Consider the following 20,381-nt stretch of genomic DNA (forward strand, 5'->3'; position numbering starts at 1 on the left):
CACCGCGCCCCCCCGTCCACCTCAGCAAAATACCATGCCGCAGCAAGCTGTCCGAAGGAATAGCCCACTACGCCGACAGCTGTTTTATGATCCGCCGCCCTTGGCCTACCAATCTCATAACCAGTACGTACCCTCGGTGCTAGCTTCGGGGGTGCAGCCCCACATTGGACAGTCCTCCTAGGGCGATCCGATTGCTGATCCCTATCCTGAATAGCCCACTACGCCCCAAAATTTGGGATATGGGAACACTCCTCCACCGGGCTATGAGCTCGGCTCCAGAGATCGATAAGATGTTCGAGGCCCGCTCACCAAACGAATCTTGGGGACAGACGTTCTGTCCGTAAAACTAAAGCTTCCAACCTACGAAAGGAAGAAGGATCTGGTACAGTACATGACCTCGTTCATGGCTACCGTATCCAAAGCAAGATTCACCGAGGAACAGAAGGACGCAAGTTACTGCCAGCTGTTTGTCGAGAGTTTGGCAGGAAACGCGTTAACCAGGTTCTCTCGTCTCCCAGCGAATTCGATCGATAGCTTCGCTCAACTATCAACAGCCTTCCTGCGGAACTACCGGGTCTTCATAGAGAGTGGTATTTCCAGTGCCGAATTGTGGGAGACGGTTCAGGAGCCTGGCGAACCTCTGCGACAATACCTGACCAGGTTCAAGGAGAAGTATGCCAACGTCTCAGTCACCAAATATGTCGCAATCGCCGCCTTCAAAAAGGGACTTATTCTCGGATCTCCATTGCAAGTGGACCTCAACATCCGGGAAGCCAAGGAATTGGATGACGCACTTCATCGGGGATCTCGGTTCGCATACGTCGAAGAAGACGAGGAGAGGTGAATCGCGAAGGCCCCTCCTACACATCCGGTCTCAACAAAAGATAAAGGCCGAGATGGCTACCAGGAGCCCCGCAGGCATCACGACCCGAGGGACCCTAAGCGCAGTGTAGTCCATGCGATCTCCAAAGACGCAGGACAGGACAACACGACTTCAGACACACGAGCCGAACTATATTGCAACTTCCATATGTTTCCGGGCCATTCCACGGCTGAGTGCAAACATCTGTCCAATTATCTGTCCAAAGATCTGTCGTCTATCACCCCAAAGCCTTCCGTGACGGTTGTGGAAGAAGAGGTCGCAGAGGAAGATCTGGACGACCTAACCCTGGGCGAGATCCGAAGGGCAATAATCCTCCAAACAATGCGCCGAACGAGCAGCAGCACCCACCGCCCATCCCGCAACAGAATAATCTAGCACCAGCGGAGGGACTCCCGGGATCGCCAAAAAGCCAATAAGGACAACAAATCGAGCGCACAAACTCTCCACCTCGGGGTAGTATCTCCATGATTATCGGTCAGACGGAAGAATGCAAAGATTCTGTCCGGGCCCTGAAAAAGCGAGCGCGCCAAATCTTCAGCACCGACCCCATCACTTTCACGACTGAAGATGCTAAAGGGATTCATCATCCCCATAATGATCACTTGGTCGTGGAGGTAGCAATGGGCGAGTTCGACGTGGATTGGGTTTTAGTCGATACTAGAAGCACGGTCAACGTCTTGTTCTGGCAGACATTAGAAAAAATGGGCGTGACACCAGAGCAAATCAAGCCGGAGTCCCAAACGCTCACCGGATACGACGGAGTAGCCAATATGTCGAAGCTGCAAGTCCATGCTGGCGGAGTCACTCGCAAGACCAAGTTCGTGGTCATAGATGCGCCTCCAATTTGCAACGCAATTTTGGGTTCGCCCTGGATCTACTCGATGCAAGCAATCCCTTCCACCTATCACCTCTGTGTTAAATTTCCAAATGCTACTAGGATTTACACGCTCTATGGCGATCAAAAGGATGGCTAGGACCTGCTCTGTTCTCGAGAAAAAGCAACAGCGGAAAGAGGAAGCATAGCAATTACAAGAGCGGGGATCACCCGGTCAATCCCCATAAGCCGGAGCGAAGTCGGCCAAAGTCCACGAGATGCCGAATTATCCAGGTCAACATAGACGATACGGATCCCTCACGGACGGTTGGGATTGGAGCCGAACTCGAAGATTGGATCAAGACCGAGCTAATCGCTTGGCCCAGTAAAGATATGGTTGGAATCGATCCATCGGTTACTTGCCATAAACTGAACATCGATCCCACGTTCAAACTAGTCCGGCAAAAGCGTCGACGTCTAGGACCCGATTGGGCAAAGGCGGTGCAAGATGAAGTCGAGCGACTCCTTAAAGTCGACCAGATAATGGAGGTGCAATACCCTAATTGGCTCGCGAACCCGGTGGTGGTCAAGAAAAAGAACGGCAAATGGAGAGTCTGCGTCGATTTCACCGACCTCAACAAAGCCTGTCCCAAGGATTGCTTTCCCCTACCGCATATCGACCGACTTCTAGAAGCCACCGCGGTAAACCAGCTACTTTCATTCAGATCGCAATGAGCCCAACAGATCGCGAGAAGACCACATTCATTACGGATAGAGGGACTTACTGCTACAAGGTAATGCTGTTTGGGCTAAAGAACGCAGGGGCGACTTACCAACGCTTGGTTTACATGATGTTCGCCGACCTATTAGGAAAGACGATGGAAGTCTACATTGATGACATGCTAGTCAAATACTTGATCGCGGAGCAGCATGTCCACCTCGCCGAATTTTTTGACATCTTGGACCAATTCCAGATGACGCTGAATCCAACCAAATGCACATTCGGCGTAACCTCAGGAGAATTCCTAGGATATATCATGACTGAGCGAGGTATCGAAGCAAACCCAAAGCAAATCAAAGCAGTACTAGGAATCACATCTCCGACTAATAAGCGAGAGGTTCAGCACCTCACAGGTCGAATAGCCGCTCTGAATCGGTTCATCGCCCGATCCACGGAAAAATGTCTTCCATTCTACCAACTCCTCCAGGGAAACAAGGATTTTCACTGGGACGACGCCAGCGAGATAGCCTTCGGACAACTCAAAGAATACTTGACCAGCCATCCGGTACTCGTCAAACCTGAGGAGGGAGAGATATATCTCTACGTCTCTGTCTCCAGTTCGACAGTTAGCGGGGTACTGGTCCGAGATGATCGCGGCGATCAGCGACCTATCTTCTACACAAGCAAGGCCCTCAATGACGCGGAAATACGCTATCCAACCTTGGAAAAGCTTGCCCTCAACTTAGTCATCGCTGCTCGGATGCTTCGGCCTTATTTCCAGTCGCATTCGTCGTCTATCCCGATCAACCGCTCCGAACTGTCCTTCATAGCCCTCTTCAGTATAGACGAATCGCAAAATGGGCAATCGAGCTAAGCGAGTATGATATTGAATATTGCTCTCGCCTGAGCCTAAAATCATAGGTCCTAGCGGATTTCATCACGGAGTTATCTCCCAAACTCAAAGAAGCCACACCCAAGGAGGAACATTGGACGTAGTTTTTTGATGGTTCTTCCTCCATTCAGGGATCCGGCATTGGGCTCATTCTCCGATCTTTGACTGGCGAAGTCCTCAAGCAGGCTCTGAAGCTCAGCTTCAAGGCATCGAACAACGAAGCCGAATACGAGCCATCCAGGCCGGACTGCGGTTGGCACAGGGACTCGGGGTAACCAGCATTCAAGTCTTCTGTGACTCGCATCTAGTAGTCAGCTAGTTCAGCGGAGAATATGATGCTAAGAACGAGTGTATGGGGGCATACCGCCAACTGCTCCGAACTCTCTCTGAGCAGTTCGCCTCGTTCTCATTAATAAAAGTTTCAAGGAGCGAGAACGCATCGGCAGATGCTCTCGCCGCCCTGGCAAACTGTTTGGATCCTGGCTTGCGACGAACAGTCCCAATCGAATGCATTGAAATGCCTAGCATCGATCTGGCAGGTATGACCTTCGCTATCCGCGACGACATGGTACCAATGGAAGTTGATGAGCCAGTTCAAGGTTCGTCATATGCGACACAGCCTCCAGGCGATTGGCAACTCGAGATCAAATTATATATCGCGGATGGCAAAGTCCTGGCGGATCGGTGGCAAGCTCGGCAGTTAAAAGCCCGATGTGCGCATTTCGTTATGAAACGAGATAACCTTTTATGGTGACGTTCTTCTGGAGTTCTACTCACCTGCGTCGACCAAGAAGAGGCAGAACGGAAAATGACGGAGGTTCACGAAGGTGAAGGTGGCAACCATTCCGAAGGGAGAGCACTTGCGTTGAAAATAAAAAAAGATGGCCATTACTAGCCAACAATGGTCGCTGATTGCGAAGCTTTCTCGGCATAGTGTGAAGCTTACCAACGCCACAGATCGATGAAGCACATTCCTCCCGAATTGCTAAACACGGTCACGACACCATATCCATTCATGCGCTGGGCAACGGACCTCGTCGGGCCACTTCCACCTTCCAAGTCAACGCGTTTCCTTTTGGTCTTAACCGATTATTTCACCAAAGTGAGTCGCTGAGTAAAACGACCCTACCCGTTTTTTTTTATTTAAATAATAAATAATAGTAATAATAATAATAATAATAATAACAATAATAATTATAATAACAATAATAATAATAATAATAATAATAATAATAATAATAATAATAATAATAATAATAATAATAATAATAATAATAATAATAATAATAATAAGTAAACTAGAACTAGTGGTACCATACCCACTAGCCACCTAACCACAATCACAATCAATAGCGGAATAACGATAACAATTTCCAATGAATATTCAATAATATAAATAACCAATATCCAAACATAACCAATATCCAAATAACAGGAACCATAGAACCAACAACCTAGCAATGTTTCTAATGATCCAAATCTAGCAACCTAGCAATGCCAGACAACAACCAATCGAGTCCCTAGAACATCCTCCTCTTCATTGCCTTGATTCCACGATCACACTTTGCCTTTACCTGCACCATAAACACATATTACAATGCATGAATATTTAATAAACACTCAGTAAGGCAATCCTCCCATCTACTGGGCTATACACACAAGCAATAGAGTCATATCTAACCATCAAACAACAATCAACAAACAACAAATAACAAACCATGACTCTGCATCGACCAACACCAATATGCATCAACCGACACCACATGGGGATGCATCGACCGACACAGGTTTGCATCGAACGATGTGGTGCGTCCCCATCCACAAAGTTAGTGAATATGGCAGTACTAGGAAAACCTAAGTCCCCCAAGAGCCGCAAGAAAACAATTCTGAACACGTCTGAGTCCTATCCATATCCAGGTTTCCTTCCCGTGGCTCGCGTAAAACATCTCAATGTCTTACCAACCACATATCCCCTCACTGGGATACCTAATGACCAAACAAGGATCATATACATGCCACAAGGCCAAACAAATGTATAAACAGGACCGCCGCCAAGGCCAAACAATCTGTCCTAAACATGACCGCCACAATGATCAAACAATCTGTCCTAAACAAGACCGTCACAAAGACCAAACAATCTGTCCCGAAGGACCGTCTGTCCCGAAGGACCGTCTGTCCCGAAGGACCGTCTGTCGAAGGACCGTCTGTCCCGAAGGACCGTCTGTCCCGAAGGACCGTCTGTCCAGAAGGACCGTCTGTCCCGAAGGACCGTCTGTCCCGAAGGACCGTCTGTCCCGAAGGACCGTCTGTCCCGAAGGACCGTCTGTCCCGAAGGACCGTCTGTCCCGAAGGAACGTCTGTCCCGAAGGACCGTCTGTCCCGAAGGACCGTCTGTCCCGAAGGACCGTCTGTCCCGAAGGACCGTCTGTCCCGAAGGACCGTCTGTCCCGAAGGACCGTCTGTCCCGAAGGACCGTCTGTCCCGAAGGACCGTCTGTCCCGAAGGACCGTCTGTCCCGAAGGACCGTCTGTCCCGAAGGACCGTCTGTCCCGAAGGACCGTCTGTCCCGAAGGACCGTCTGTCCCGAAGGACCGTCTGTCCCGAAGGACCGTCTGTCCCGAAGGACCGTCTGTCCCGAAGGACCGTCTGTCCCGAAGGACCGTCTGTCCCGAAGGACCGTCTGTCCCGAAGGACCGTCTGTCCCGAAGGACCGTCTGTCCCGAAGGACCGTCTGTCCCGAAGGACCGTCTGTCCCGAAGGACCGTCTGTCCCGAAGGACCGTCTGTCCCGAAGGAAAGTCTGTCCCGAAGGACCGTCTGTCCCGAAGGACCGTCTGTCCCGAAGGACCGTCTGTCCCGAAGGACCGTCTGTCCCGAAGGACCGTCTGTCCCGAAGGACCGTCTGTCCCGAAGGACCGTCTGTCCCGAAGGACCGTCTGTCCCGAAGGACCGTCTGTCCCGAAGGACCGTCTGTCCCGAAGGACCGTCTGTCCCGAAGGACCGTCTGTCCCGAAGGACCGTCTGTCCCGAAGGACCGTCTGTCCCGAAGGACCGTCTGTCCCGAAGGACCGTCTGTCCCGAAGGACCGTCTGTCCCGAAGGACCGTCTGTCCCGAAGGACCGTCTGTCCCGAAGGACCGTCTGTCCCGAAGGACCGTCTGTCCCGAAGGACCGTCTGTCCCGAAGGACCGTCTGTCCCGAAGGACCGTCTGTCCCGAAGGACCGTCTGTCCCGAAGGACCGTCTGTCCCGAAGGACCGTCTGTCCCGAAGGACCGTCTGTCCCGAAGGACCGTCTGTCCCGAAGGACCGTCTGTCCCGAAGGACCGTCTGTCCCGAAGGACCGTCTGTCCCGAAGGACCGTCTGTCCCGAAGGACCGTCTGTCCCGAAGGACCGTCTGTCCCGAAGGACCGTCTGTCCCGAAGGACCGTCTGTCCCGAAGGACCGTCTGTCCCGAAGGACCGTCTGTCCCGAAGGACCGTCTGTCCCGAAGGACCGTCTGTCCCGAAGGACCGTCTGTCCCGAAGGACCGTCTGTCCCGAAGGACCGTCTGTCCCGAAGGACCGTCTGTCCCGAAGGACCGTCTAAACAGGCACTCTGGCTAAACAGCCCGCCACAAAGGCCACACATGTGGCTAAACAGCCCGCCACAAAGGCCATACATCTGGCTAAACAGTCTGCCACAAAGGCCACACAACTGGCTAAATAGCCTGCCACAAAGGCCACACAATGTCTAAAGGACTGCCACTCATGGCACAATGACTCAAAAGTCCGCCACAAAGTCCACACAAGCCCTTCCAAGGCTCTCCACCACTAAAATAGACAAATTCTAACTCACATAAAACTTTCCTTTTTTAGCGCATTCCATTTCTGGAAACTTTCCACTTTGGGAAACTTCAATTTCAGAAAACTTTCCCCAAACCCCGCCTCACGGAAACTTTGTACCCCGAGCACCACCTCATCTTGTTACTGAGTCGCACAACCAACCACCCCAAGCGACCAAGTAAACAAGAGAGATGGGCTGGAATACTCCATTCCCGCTCCAGCCACGGATTACAGATGGGACCAGGCTAGACAAGCTCACGTCGTGGCTTGCTTCTCATACCACTTCTTAAACCTTGCCTTCATTCTCGCCTTAGGCTCCCAAGTCTGCTCCTCCACACCATCACAGTCCCAAAGGAATCTCATCAGAGGAACCTTCTTCTTCTGAAGTTCCTTGATCCTCCTCTCGAGGACCCTCACTGGTCTCGCCTCCAAAGTCATGTTAGGCTGAAGATCTTCAGGAATCTTAGCCAACAACTGATCATCCTCACGGAGACACTTCCTAAACATAGAAATATGAAACACCTTGTGGAACGCGCGCATAACCTCAGGCAACTCTAGCCTATATGCAACCGGTCCCACCCGCTCAATCACTCTGAACGGACACATAAACCTCGGACTCAACTTAGTCTCTGTCAATGACCTGTTCGGACCCTGCAACATGGCCATCTTGAGGTATACTCTGTCTCCTACCTGAAACTCAAGATCTCTCCTCCACCCATCTCCAAATCATGAGAAGGATAGTTGCCCTCAGGCTTCCGCAACTGCCGCGAAGCGTAGGCAATCACCTTCCCATGGTGCATCAACATACATCCCAAACAACCTCTGGATGCATCAGTATAAACCACATAGGGTTCTCCCTGCTCAGGCAAAGCCAACACTGGCGTAGTAGTCAACATTTCCTTAAGGCTTGCAAAGCCCTCCTCACACTCCTGAGACCACAAAAAAAGGAACGTCCTTCCCTGTCAACTTAGTCAACGGACGTGCTCTGCTCGCAAATCCCTGCACAAACCTCCTGTAGTAACCTGCCAGACCAAGGAAACTCCTGATCTTTGTGGCATTCTGCGGTCTAGGCCAATCTCTGATAGCCTGAATCTTCTCCGGATCTACAGAAACCCCCTCTGCATAAACAACGTGACCCAGAAAACCCATCTCACGCTGCCAAAAACTACACTTGCTCAACTTAGCAAACAACTTCTGCTCCCGCAGCTTCTCCAAAACTGCCCTCAAGTGCACTGCATGCTCCTCAGGACTCTTAGAATATACCAGGATATCGTCGATGAAAAGAATGACAAACACGTCCATAAACTCCTGAAACACGCTATTCATCAATCTCATAAACGCTGCTGGTGCGGTTGTCAACCCAAAAGGCATCACCACAAACTCATAATGCCCATACCTCGTCCTGAAAGCAATCTTCCTCACATCTGCCTCATCTATCGGTATCTGATGATTACCCGACGCTAGATCTACCTTAGAGAACAAAGTAGAACCCTTGAACTGATCCAACAACTCATCAATCCTGGGAAGAGGGTACTTGTTCTTCACAGTAACCCGGTTCAGACCCCGGTAATCAATACACAACCAGAAACTCCCATCCTTCTTCTTGACAAATAACACCGGCGCTCCCCATGGTGGTACACTAGGACGGATGAATCCCATGTGATACTCAACAAATCCTCTAGCTGCTTCTTCAGCTCTGCCATCTCTGCTGGAGCCATTCTGTAAGGAGCCTTGGATAACGGCGTCGTCCCCGGTTCCAGTTCAATAGTAAAAGGATCCGACAGAGATGGTGGTAATCCCTACAAAGACTGAAACACATCCTCAAACTCCTCCACTACCGGAATACCGCTAACCGTAGACTTCCCCACTGACTCTAGCATAGATATAGTAACCAAATACGTCTCACGGCCCTTCTCGATCATCTTCCCAGCCTGAATGGCTGAGATCACGAGACTCCCCGAAGTCGGTCTAATACCCTGAAAAACCAACTTCCCTCCTGGACACTCAAACTCCACTCTACCCCGATAGGAATCCAAATGCACCATATGTCGATGCAACCAATCCATCCCGAGAATAACATCATACAACTCCACTGGACTGATAAGCAAATCCACTGGCCATGACTCTCTTGCGATCTGAATATCCATTCCCCTAGCTCGTCCCATAACTCTCAGGAACTTGCCTCCCGCAACTCTGACAACTCCTGTACGCTCTCTGGGATCCCCTTTGATTCCCGCACTCTGTGCACACTCCGGAGTAATGAAGCTATGAGAAGCTCGAGAATCAAACATAACATGGGACTTAACCCCGCCCACCAACAAGGTCCCTACACAAACCTCATTTGTTGAGAACCTAACACTTTATCACAAGCAAACATAAAATCTGAACCTACTAAAATTCACAAAGCTTAAGTACCAGAAACTATACCTGTGATCGCCCCCGCACTGGTTCCACCAGTCTCTGCAGTCGTGTAAACCCATGGCGCCTGCTCAATCCGTGCCACCTGCTGACCTCCAGGCTGCACCTGCTGCAACGCTGCCACTGCTGTCGGCTGCAACTTGGGACACAAGGGCCTGATTTGCCCTGGCTCCCCGCAATGATAGCATACCCGAGCCCCTGCCGTCGGAGCACTCCTCTTGGGACAACTAGCAAACCTGTGATCCTTGCTCCTACACTTGAAGCAACCTGCGCCACTCTGTGTCTGTGTAGCCTCCCACCTCCTCTTAGTTCCCTTCATAGGCTTGTCGCCCCTGTTAGAACCACTCAGATGCTGAGTCATACTAGGCTGAACTGCTGGACTAACCGCCACTGACTGTGCCCGGATATCCCCTCAATCTCTGCTGCAATCTCAACCAGCTCTGCACATGTAGCATAACTACGTCCTCTATAATGGACCCTCAAGTCATCACGAAGAGCCCTCATAAACCTCCTGATTTGGGCCTCCTCAGGCTGCATAGCAAATAATTCGACTGAAATCCAAGTCCAGCTCCTGCATTGAACGTGTCCCCTGAGACAACTGAAGGAACTGCACCTCCAACCGGTCCAAAGCCTCTCTAGGAGAATACTTGCGGTTGAACTCCAAGACAAAGTCAGCCCAAGTCATCTCCCTCTGCACCCGCCTAGCAGCCACAGATCTCCACCACACCTGAGCATCACCACTCAAATGGTGGACCCCTATGTCCACCCAAAACTCCTCAGGACATCTTAGAGTATGGAAGTTATGTTCCACACTCGTCCTCCATGCATCCGCAACAATAGGGTCTGTACCACCCGAAAACCTCTCAGTCCCGAGATGCATCATCGCCTTGAGCGTGGACAAATAACGTCCATGTGCTCCCACATCCGCTGCCACTGGCTGCCGCTCCTCCGCCACCACTGGTGGCACTACCTGAGCCTGAGCCGGTACCACTGGTGGCAACCGCGCCAACAACTGTGCTAGCATAGCCGCAAAGTCAGTACCAGGGACTCCTCCCGCTGGAACACCTGGAGCCCTAGCATCACCGGCAACTGGAGCATCAACACCGCCCCCTCCGGCCACACTCATGGAATCCTCCTGGAACCCCTGCGACTCACCAACACCCTCAGTTGATGCACTCTGGTCCTCAGTCTCACTAACCACTGGGACTCTGCCCCTACCACGACCACGTCCGCGTCCACGACCACGACCACGACCATCACCTCTAGCCATCTGCACTACCATGAACAGACGTCTAAGCGAACAATTATACAGCAGACAGAAACATAAACTCACCGTGGAATCACACAGTAGGCTCGAAGAGGATGTTCTAGGACTCCATGCCACACACAATTGACTAACTCACATAATCAATCAAAGCATGCAAATCCCAAACATAACCAATATCCAAATAACAGGAACCATAGAACCAGCAACCTAGCAATGTTTCTAATGACCCAACTTTAGCAACCTAGCAATGCCATACAACAACCAATCGAGTCCCTAGAACATCCTCCTCTTCATTGCCTTCATTCCACGATCACACTTTGCCTTTACCTGCACCACAAACACATATTGCAATGCATGAGTATTTAATAAACACTCAGTAAGGCAATCCTCTCATATACTGGGCTATACACACAAGCAATAGAGTCATCTCTAACCATCAAACAACAATCAACAAACAACAAATAACAAACCAGGACTCTGCATCGACCGACACCAATATGCATCGACCGACACCACATTGGGATGCATCGACCGACACAGGTTTGCATTGACTGATGCATGTCACGCTTGCATCGACCAACACTCGCTCATATCAACTTCGCCGAAGAATTATGCAATCAGGCTTTGGTCCGAATCCAGAATTATCAAAATGTTGCGGCCAAGTATTATAACAAAACTGTTTGTCATCGATGTTTCAGCGAGGGCGATCTGGTCCTACGTGAGGTTTACGAGAATACCAAGGAAGTAAACGACGGTAAACTCGGCGCTCGTTGGGAAGGGCCATACCTGACCATGGAGGACCTGCAGGTCAAAGACTCTTGGAATGCGGCTCATCTTAAGCGTTACTACTATTAAGATCTCCTATGCGGCTATAATAAGAAGGTTTCAGAAATCCGACCTCCGTTTTAATGTTATCTGTACTATGAACTACGACTGGCTTGTCCCAATTTCAGGTACGTAGGCAGCCCCTAGTCTTTTTCTTTTTGTTAAGATTTAGTGGGTGCAGCTAGAAAAATAATGAAATTTCTGTTAACCAAAGAGGAATATTTATTTCAAGTGGAGTACAAAGCCATCTCGGTACTTGGCCAAATAAAAAGAGCAATCTTTCACTTCGGCACATAGCCAATATAAAAAAAAGCAACAGTACTGCAAAATTTAAAAGGCTTTGTTTCGACGACTTGGGGGATAACCAGTCTCTCTGGACGCACGAAATGACTAGCCTTCTGATCTCAGAGAGCCGGTCTGTAGTGAAATTTCCCTCATGCTGTGATCTCAACCTCCTCGGCGACTCACATGTGCAGAGCTTGAGAGGTCGGACTCCAATGGCTCTTTGACGATCAGACCTTCGAGGTGAGATCACTAGCTTTGACGTTCCCGCCTTAGTTCTTCCAGTCGGACCGTCAGGACTTCTGCACCTCTAGCTGCCATCTCTTCGTGGAACGCGCATGGACCTTTTATGGTGTTGCTTTCCCGGAAAAGGTGATCCGTGGATTCCAGATGGAGGATGTACTGCCTTAGCGTCTCAATGCAACTCCTGTAGACGGGAATCGTCGTGATGTGCAGATGTTCCGAATCATCCAAGGGTTCATAATCGCATTTTGGCAGATCGGGTATTATGGCCCTGGTGACCTGTTCTTCACATCGAGCACGGTCAGCAAGCAGTCGGGTCATACGCCAGTTCGCCAGGTAGAAGCCATCGGCAATAAGCTCATCAAGAACCGTGATGGTTCCTTCCAAACGGTAGAGCTCGAAGATGAGGTCGTACTTCCGACGGAAGGCCTTGATGTACGAGCTCATACGAGTTTCCTTTTGTAACGAATCCCATTCAGGTTCCTCAATATCAGATCCGCTCACCCCAGTAATAATGAGCTCGCGAGATTAGGACAGAACCGTCCCTTACAAATATATCAGTAACTGATATATTTGTAATCGGGTATTAGTCCCAGAGTCTTTTTTCGCCGTCCGACTTCTAAACTGGAACAAAGGAGGTAAGCCGAAGTCCCGTACTTCACCCTCCGCCAAAGCGCATCTACGATTGGGTTAAATTACCTAATAAGGATTACTCGGTGTAAGCCGGGAGACGTCCCACCTCGTGTAAAATTCCAAATAGAGATAAAACTTTATTAATAATTCAAAAACTGGATGATTCGAATCGCCAATTACAAATATATCAGTTATCCCGAGCTTGGGCAAGCCCCGCTGCAATCTTTCGAGTATTTTTCCTAAGCTGTTTTGGCATGGGCCATAGCAACTGAATTCCTGTCTTCTCCCATTCTTCAGGACGGGATTCCAGTGCTCTGATCTTCTGCTCGGCCTCATCAAGACGACTTAAGGTTCATTTTCTCTTCGCCTTCAAAGTGGCGATCTCAGCCTCCAGTTCAGCTAGACGCTCGTCGATCTCACGCTCCTTTAGGCGATGATAATAAAGTTTTTGGCATTGGTCCCGATGTGCGGTTTCATCTGCAAGCAAAGACCTTCGGTTAGTAATGACATTTTACGAGAAATAGTACAAATAGAGTTCGAGAACGTTACCTGGCGAACGAAGGCATGAGCTGCAGCAGCTTTCACATTATCAGCACGTTTGTTCATATAGAATGGTTTAAAATCAAAAGACACGAATTCGCCACTCAAGGAGAAACTCGGGTCGTTCAGGGTTGAGTTCGCCGAGTAATAGCACTCATTGTCGTACGCCACTAGACATGGAGGCATAGCCGCCACCCTCCCAAGTCCATTTTCAATCCAGAATCTTGGATGGGACTCGAGCAACTTTAGTTTAAGCAGCAGATCACTCCGCGTTTGTTCAACCGCGGCAAGCCGATTGCGGCACTCTGTATGGTGTTCTTCGATGCGAGAGAAGAAAATCTCTAGATCTGACCTCGCCTCCGGATCAACGCGAAACATCAACATCCACGGAGCTTAAATATTTGGGTAGTAGGGCATCCCTCTTTCAATTGCCTCTGAGTTCGAGAATGTTGGGACATCATTCCCGACATCAACCAAAGGATCAACACTACCTACTGATCTTGACATCTTCTTATGAAAAATTCTCTTTCGATTAGAGTTTATGAACGAATAAGGAACGACGTTGGAATATTTATACAATTTCGAAAGGATCGACGATGGATTTCCAATTTCCAACCAAAGGATCGACGAAAAGATCGACGATGGATTTCCAACCAAAGGATTGACGATGGATTTCCAATTTCGAAATCTGAAAGTTAACCCTTCCAAACGTTGAGATTCCCTTTTTAGCAAGAAAGGAAATATTCCACGAAGGTAAGCAAATTTGTAAAAAAGAAATAAAAACAGCCACAAAACGGGCAATGTTATTACAAGGGTTTCAAAAACACGGATTCAAAAGAGTTCACATAAAAAGAAAGCTACCAGGAACCAGCGGTTACATTTCTGAGGGAGTAGACAGATCGGCTTGAAAGATACCAGAGTTGGACCCGTGCTGATGTCGAACGGAGTCTGGAGCTGTGGTCCCAGGATGAAGGAGTCCGAAGCCGAGCTGATCTGGAGACATGGTGAGATCGCCTTCATCCAGCTCAATGATGTCCAATTTCTCGACGTCACTCAAGGCTTTCGCTCGCCTCTCCTCAATTTCAGCGATCAAGTCGTCAAGGACTGATGCACCTTTCCCTAAGAGGTACTTCACGGTTTCGTCAATTCCGTGCGCTTGGTTGAGGATGTCTTCCTTCGGACGAGCTACTGATAAACAGGTTTTCACCCAGGGTATCAATTCCCTATGCAGTTGTAGTACAAAGGGTTATCAATCCAAATGGTTGTCTATTGCTAGCAGGAAGGATATGATCAGAACGTTACAAGTCAAGCCAAGCAGATAGGGTTTTGATCTAACAGTCCTAAAATAAATGAAAGACAAGAATATAAACAAAGAAACCACACGACCTAAGCACTCGATGCAAGCAAACGAGTACAAGATCGTGTGGGGTGATCGAGTAAGCAAATGGGATATGAACAGCCCGAGGTGTTACTCGATACAGGTTATCGTGTACCTGATCGGGTAACTGGTCGAGTAATGAAAGAAAATGCAAACAATTAAAATACGAAAGCTTCTAAGGATGGGGTAATTGAATCCTAAGTATTTTTGACCAGTACATATGCCTTACATGCCTCAAGCAAATATTTTCTAGACAATGAATCTCTAAAACTTTGTCACCACACTCTCGCACTAGCAACAATCAACCTTGATCACTTCCCTACCCAACTCTTGTTGGAGAAACATGACCAAGCAGACATTAAGATCGATTCATTATTGTCAGTAAACCCTAACTCATCTAATCCCTTACTCAGAGCGAGTGAACCTCTAGCATTGGTTGATTCAAGCATCTCATCTACACCTCTCGGTGGTAAAACACCCTAGATCTAATCTCAACCTTTCGGTCTGTTGACAGCATCAAGAACACCAACCTAGAAGGCAATCTATAAAACGTTTACAATCAAACTAAGGCTTCCTAACCGATCAAGAACACAAAATCATCTATCCCATCCCTAGAAACTTTACTACACTACTCGGACATAATAACAAGAAACAAAGCAACGAATAAGAATGAAAATTGCATTATAATAAACGGTAGAGTAGACTAGAAAGAGTACAAGATAGAAATCTAAGAAAAAAGATAAAAATTATGAAAGAAAACGAAAAAACAAAAGGAAAAGTGTTTGAGTCACTCAGTTCTCTCACAAAAGCTCTCGCTCTCTGGTTTGACGGTCTGCGGCGTGCTCGTTTGCGAGCTAGGAGAGGAGGGGTTTATATATGGAAACCCCTTTGACCTAGCTTCCCAGACTTGCCTGATGGTCTACTCGATGGGGTACACGAGGGTGAAGTCGGGTTACTCCTCGGGTAGATCTTCGGGTTGCTCTTCCATTTCTTGGATCTTCCTCGATCGTGTTGGGGTTTGGACTTGTTCTTCCAGCTTGATGGCTCCTTTGGGTACATGCTCGGGTTTGTCCTTGTTTTCCCCCATTTTAGGCTCTTTAGCATATGTTTTCATCCAAAACATGCAAATGCAAAAATGCAACACCCTAAATGGTCTAAAAGTGAATTCCTACAGTTAATGACCTAAAAGTGCTAAGTTAAGGGTATGAACAATGCAAAATATGGACAAAAAAGGATGCTAAAAACATGTAAATTAGAGAGTTATCAGCTACCTTCTCTTGTTCAACTAGATAGGCCTTTACCTTGTTTAGACGACGTTGAGCATTCTTGGTGGTTCCCTCGACTTTAGCCTGTCGATCTTGGCGGAGTCGACTCTTTTCCGTTTCAAACTTGACCTTCAGATCGACGAGCTCCCTTTTCACGTCAGACGTCTCTTCCTCCAGAATTTTCTCCCGCGATTCCATCTCGGAAACTTTCACCTCTAAACGCTTGTTGTCTTCCTCCTTGTTAGCAAGTGTGCTTTCCAGCTCCTTGATTCTTCCCTCCTTAAACTTGTCCGCAACCCGGAGTTGTCCCAGGCATTCCTTCATTTTGTCAAAGTCGGACTTCGAGGACGACATTGATTTAACTCGCTGATAGATAGGTTTTCACCCAGGGTATCAATTCCCTATGCAGTTGTAGTACAAAAGGTTATCAATCCAAATGGTTGTCTATTGCTAGCAGGAAGGATATGATCAGAACAGTGCAAGTCAAGCCAAGCAAATCAGGGTTTAGTCTAACAATCCTAGAGTGATAAAAGAAAAGAAAGTAAACAAGGAACCACACGACCTAAGCACTCGATGCAAGCATTCGAGTGCAGGATCGGGTGGGGGGATCGAGTAGGCAAATGAAGTATGAACAACTCGAGGGATTACTCGATCTAGGTTGTACCTGATCGGGTAAGAGATCGAGTGATGAAATAAAATGCAAGCAATTAAAATACGAAAGCTTCTAAGGATGGGGTAATTGAATCCTAAGTATTCTTGACCAGTACATATGCCTTACATGCCTCAAGCAAATATTTCCTAGACAATGAATCTCTAAAATCTTGTTAAAACACTCTCGCACTAGAAACAATCAACCTTGATCACTCCCCTACCCAACTCTCGTTGGAGAAACATGACCAACCAGGCATTAAGATCTGATTCATTATTGTCAGTAAACCCCTTACTCATCTAATATCTTAGGCTAAGTGAATAAACCTCTAGCATTGGTTGATTTAAGCATCTCATCTACACCTCTCAGTGGTAAAACACCTTAGATCTAATCTCAACCTCTCGGTCTGTTGACAGCATTAAGAACACCAACCTAGAAAGAAATCTATCAAACACATACAATCAAACTAAGGCATCCTAACTGATGAAGAACACAAAATCATTTATCCCATCCCTTGAAACTTTACTACACTACTCGTAAATCATGGCAAGAAACATAACAACAAATATAAACGAGAATTGCATTATATTAAATGATAAAGTAGAGGGATAAGAGTAGAAGACAGAAATCTAATGAAATGATAAAAAGTTATGAAATAAAATCTAAAACAAAAGGGAAAAGTGTTTGAGTCGCTCAGTTCTCTCCCAGAAGCTCTCGCTCTCTGGTTTGAGGGTTCGCGGCGTGCTCATTTGCGAGGAAGGAGAGGAGGGGTTTATATATGGAAACCCCTTTGACCTAGCTTCCCAGACCTGCTCGATGGTCTACTCGATGGGGTACACGAGGATGAAGTTGGGTTACTCCTCGGGTAGATCTTCGGGTTGTTCTTCCGGCACTTGGATCTTCCTCGATCGTGTTGGGGTTCGGACTTGTTCTTCCAGCTCGATAGCTCCTTTGGATACATGCTCGAGTTTGTCCTTGTTTTCCCCCATTTTAGGCTCTTAAGCACATGATTTCATCCAAAACATGCAAATGCAAAAATGCAACACCTTAAATGGCCTAAAAGTGAATTCTTACAGTTAATGACCTAAAAATGCTAAGTTAAGGGTATGAACAATGCAAAATATGGACAAAAGGGGATGCTAAAAACATGCAAATTAGAGAGTTATCAGACCCCCAAACTTAAATCTTGCTAGTCCTCTAGCAAGGAAGTAGGAGGGTGCGGTTTGAAAATGGGGACTCATAACTTTTATATGCTAAGTGAAGGATTCAAGCTATAGTCCTCAAAGATAGTTTAATGGTGCTAAGATCAATCAAACATACTTTCAAATATTTTTCTATGCTTATTACCATGCATCGATCTAGTTCAACCTCCAACTAAAAGTAAAGAACATCTCTTTCACATTCAATTAAGTGTTTGGCGAATTCTTGCAAATGGAAGGTGAATCAAGCTCAATCGGTTTCAAGGGTAAGGCTTTTTTAGTAAGGTGGTTTCAAACAAATTCTTTGGGTGGTTTTCTCTCAAGAGAAGGAATGCTAGACAGTTGTGAAAACTATCTAAGATTGAGAACAATTTGGGCATACAAAGCTTAACTCTTGATAATCTACCCTTTTCTCATTCACTTTCTTTTTTTTTATATCAAACCCTTAGAATTACACTACCCACATCCTTGATTTTTACCTATTTTTTTACTCCCTAAGGTTTAAACTCTAAACTTCTAGCTCTCTTCTTTTTTTTTTTTCTCTTTTCTTTCTTTGCTAAACTTTTAATATGTATATATATATATATATATATATTTTTTTTTTCTTTCTAGGAGACTATAGCAAGATCTTTTCCTTTTTTTTTACTTAGAGACAGCTAATTGATTCTAACCTTAGGGACTTCTTTTCTCTTTTTTTTTATTCCTCAACCCAACCCCAAATAAACATACTAACCACATATCTTTCAAAACTGAATCTATTAGCTAGTTCAAATTCTAACTTAGCTAAATCAAGAGGCAGTTCTTTGTCGTTCTCAATACTCTCAAGGTTTCACAACCTATAGCACAATGAAAAAGGCCTCACTCAACAATTCACAACAAGGTTTGAAAGAAAGGTTTGGGTTCATGGGTAGGACAAACAAATCGGGTTAAACGAAAAAGATTGGTGAAATGGAGTGCTAACCCGAATTTAGAGTTACCATGAGCAAGTATTCAAGTTCCATAAGCAAGACAATTAAAGTTCAAATTAAATCCAATAATATAGAGATGTTCTAATGTTCAAACAAGTGGAGGAAGCATTCAAAAGACACAAGGTTCTAAGAAAGATTTTTCATTTTTTTCCAAAGATTGATCTAGCAACAATGAACTATGATTAAGGGCTATAGCTTCAATCCTAAGGTTTTATTTGAAACAAGGTATTTTTAATCATTGTCCCCTAAGATGCATATGCAACAATCCTATATGAAACAAACTAGACTCAATCCTAATATGTAAATGCAACTACATGAACACTCTTTCGTTTTTATTTTTAAAAAAAATTTTAAAATATTTTTTGGGTTTTTCAATGCACATAGATGCAGACTGAAATGAATAAAACTAGCATGCAAAAAATTTGAAATAAGAAAATTAAGAAAATAAAACACAATGTTAAAAATATTCTAGGACCCTCCCCCAAACTTAAATTACACAGTCTCTGTGTAAACAAAAGTTGGAAAAAGAATCCAAGAATCGCACAAATTGAAGTAAAACTAAATGCAATGTTATTTACAAAGATCAGATGAATTGGGTACCTCATGGGTTGGTGAAGGAGGTTGCAGCAGCCTCCATACTCGCCAACGTGTAGCCAGGGTCGTCTCCGGCTGCAGCAGGTGCCGGTGTTTGCTCGTCAGAGAGCTCGGTGATATGCACGGACGACTTACTCGGACCAGCATCCGAGGGGTTGATCGAGGGTGGGATCGCGTAGCTCATCGGGTAGGGCATCGGGTAGTATATGGCGGAAGAGGTCCAGATTGATCACCCGTATAGCCACTCGCAGGGTGCATCGTATACGACATCGTGTATGGCATCTGGTAAGGCGGAGGGAAGACTCCTGAGTAATCACCCGATTGTGAGCTTGATGGGTGCATCGGATAGTGCATCGTGTATCCCATCGCGTTAGGGGTCGGATATGCGTCTGAATGGCTTCTCTGTGATGCTTCAGGTCGGGTGATGTTCTCCTCAGCCTGGGGCTTGTAGGATGATGCTCTGTAAGGTTCTGAAGGTGGCAGTCCTCGAGTACCTCCTAGTGGTCCGCTTCTCCCCATCCAAGTTGGTGTTTGTGCCGAGGTAGGAGCTGAGGCACAACTTGCCTTGTCTTGCAGCTCCTTGATCTGACCTCCCATAGTCTTCACCGAACCTGTAAGATCCTTTACCTTCCTCACCAAAAACGTGTTCATCCTCTTCAGCCATCTGATCCTCTTGTGGGCTTCCCTCACTCCAACCGGTTGCTTTTGAGAGCACACATACTCCTCAAAATCAAAATCTTCTGAGCTATCTCCCTGTCTTTGCCCGGTTTCCTCTCTCTTCTCAGCTTCGGATTCCTCCTTCGGGTTGTACAGCTCCTCCAAAGGTGGTTCAAAGTCGATGTTGTCTCCCAGCCAAACCTTTGTGCACATTACATTGGGTAGGATTATCTGGGCGGCTCCGGCATAGTAGATCACATGGAGCTTTTTATCTATTCTCTGACCTAGTACTGCTCCCACAGCGTAGTCTGACGCGTCACACATAATCTCGA

The 20,381-nt window shown here is 47.1% G+C and overlaps 2 protein-coding genes across 2 annotated transcripts; both read left to right on the plus strand.

Annotated features, from left to right (window-relative positions):
- Positions 1–391: 391 nt before the first annotated feature.
- On the plus strand, positions 392–844 carry LOC147945243 (uncharacterized). The gene has a single exon (XM_087509168.1). The coding sequence runs from the start codon at positions 392–394 to the stop codon at positions 842–844; it is 453 nt and encodes a 150-aa protein (XP_087365294.1).
- Positions 845–1,347: 503 nt separating this feature from the next.
- Positions 1,348–2,432, plus strand: LOC147945244 (uncharacterized). The gene is made up of 2 exons (XM_087509169.1): positions 1,348–1,707; positions 1,821–2,432. Exons 1-2 carry the CDS (start codon positions 1,348–1,350, stop codon positions 2,430–2,432), a joined length of 972 nt encoding a protein of 323 aa, XP_087365295.1.
- Positions 2,433–20,381: the final 17,949 nt, after the last annotated feature.

This window comes from Camelina sativa, chromosome 4 (genome assembly GCF_030686135.1).
Source record: "Camelina sativa cultivar CO46 ecotype springtype chromosome 4, ASM3068613v1".
Taxonomy (NCBI): domain Eukaryota; kingdom Viridiplantae; phylum Streptophyta; class Magnoliopsida; order Brassicales; family Brassicaceae; genus Camelina; species Camelina sativa.

Coding starts and splice junctions, on each gene's coding strand:
- LOC147945244 (XM_087509169.1), top strand. CDS start 1,348: ATGATTATCGGTCAGACGGAAGAATGCAAAGATTCTGTCCGGGCCCTG. Junction 1,708..1,820: donor CTCGCAAGACCAAGTTCGTG/GTCATAGATGCG, acceptor AAATGCTACTAG/GATTTACACGCTCTATGGCG.
- LOC147945243 (XM_087509168.1), top strand. CDS start 392: ATGACCTCGTTCATGGCTACCGTATCCAAAGCAAGATTCACCGAGGAA.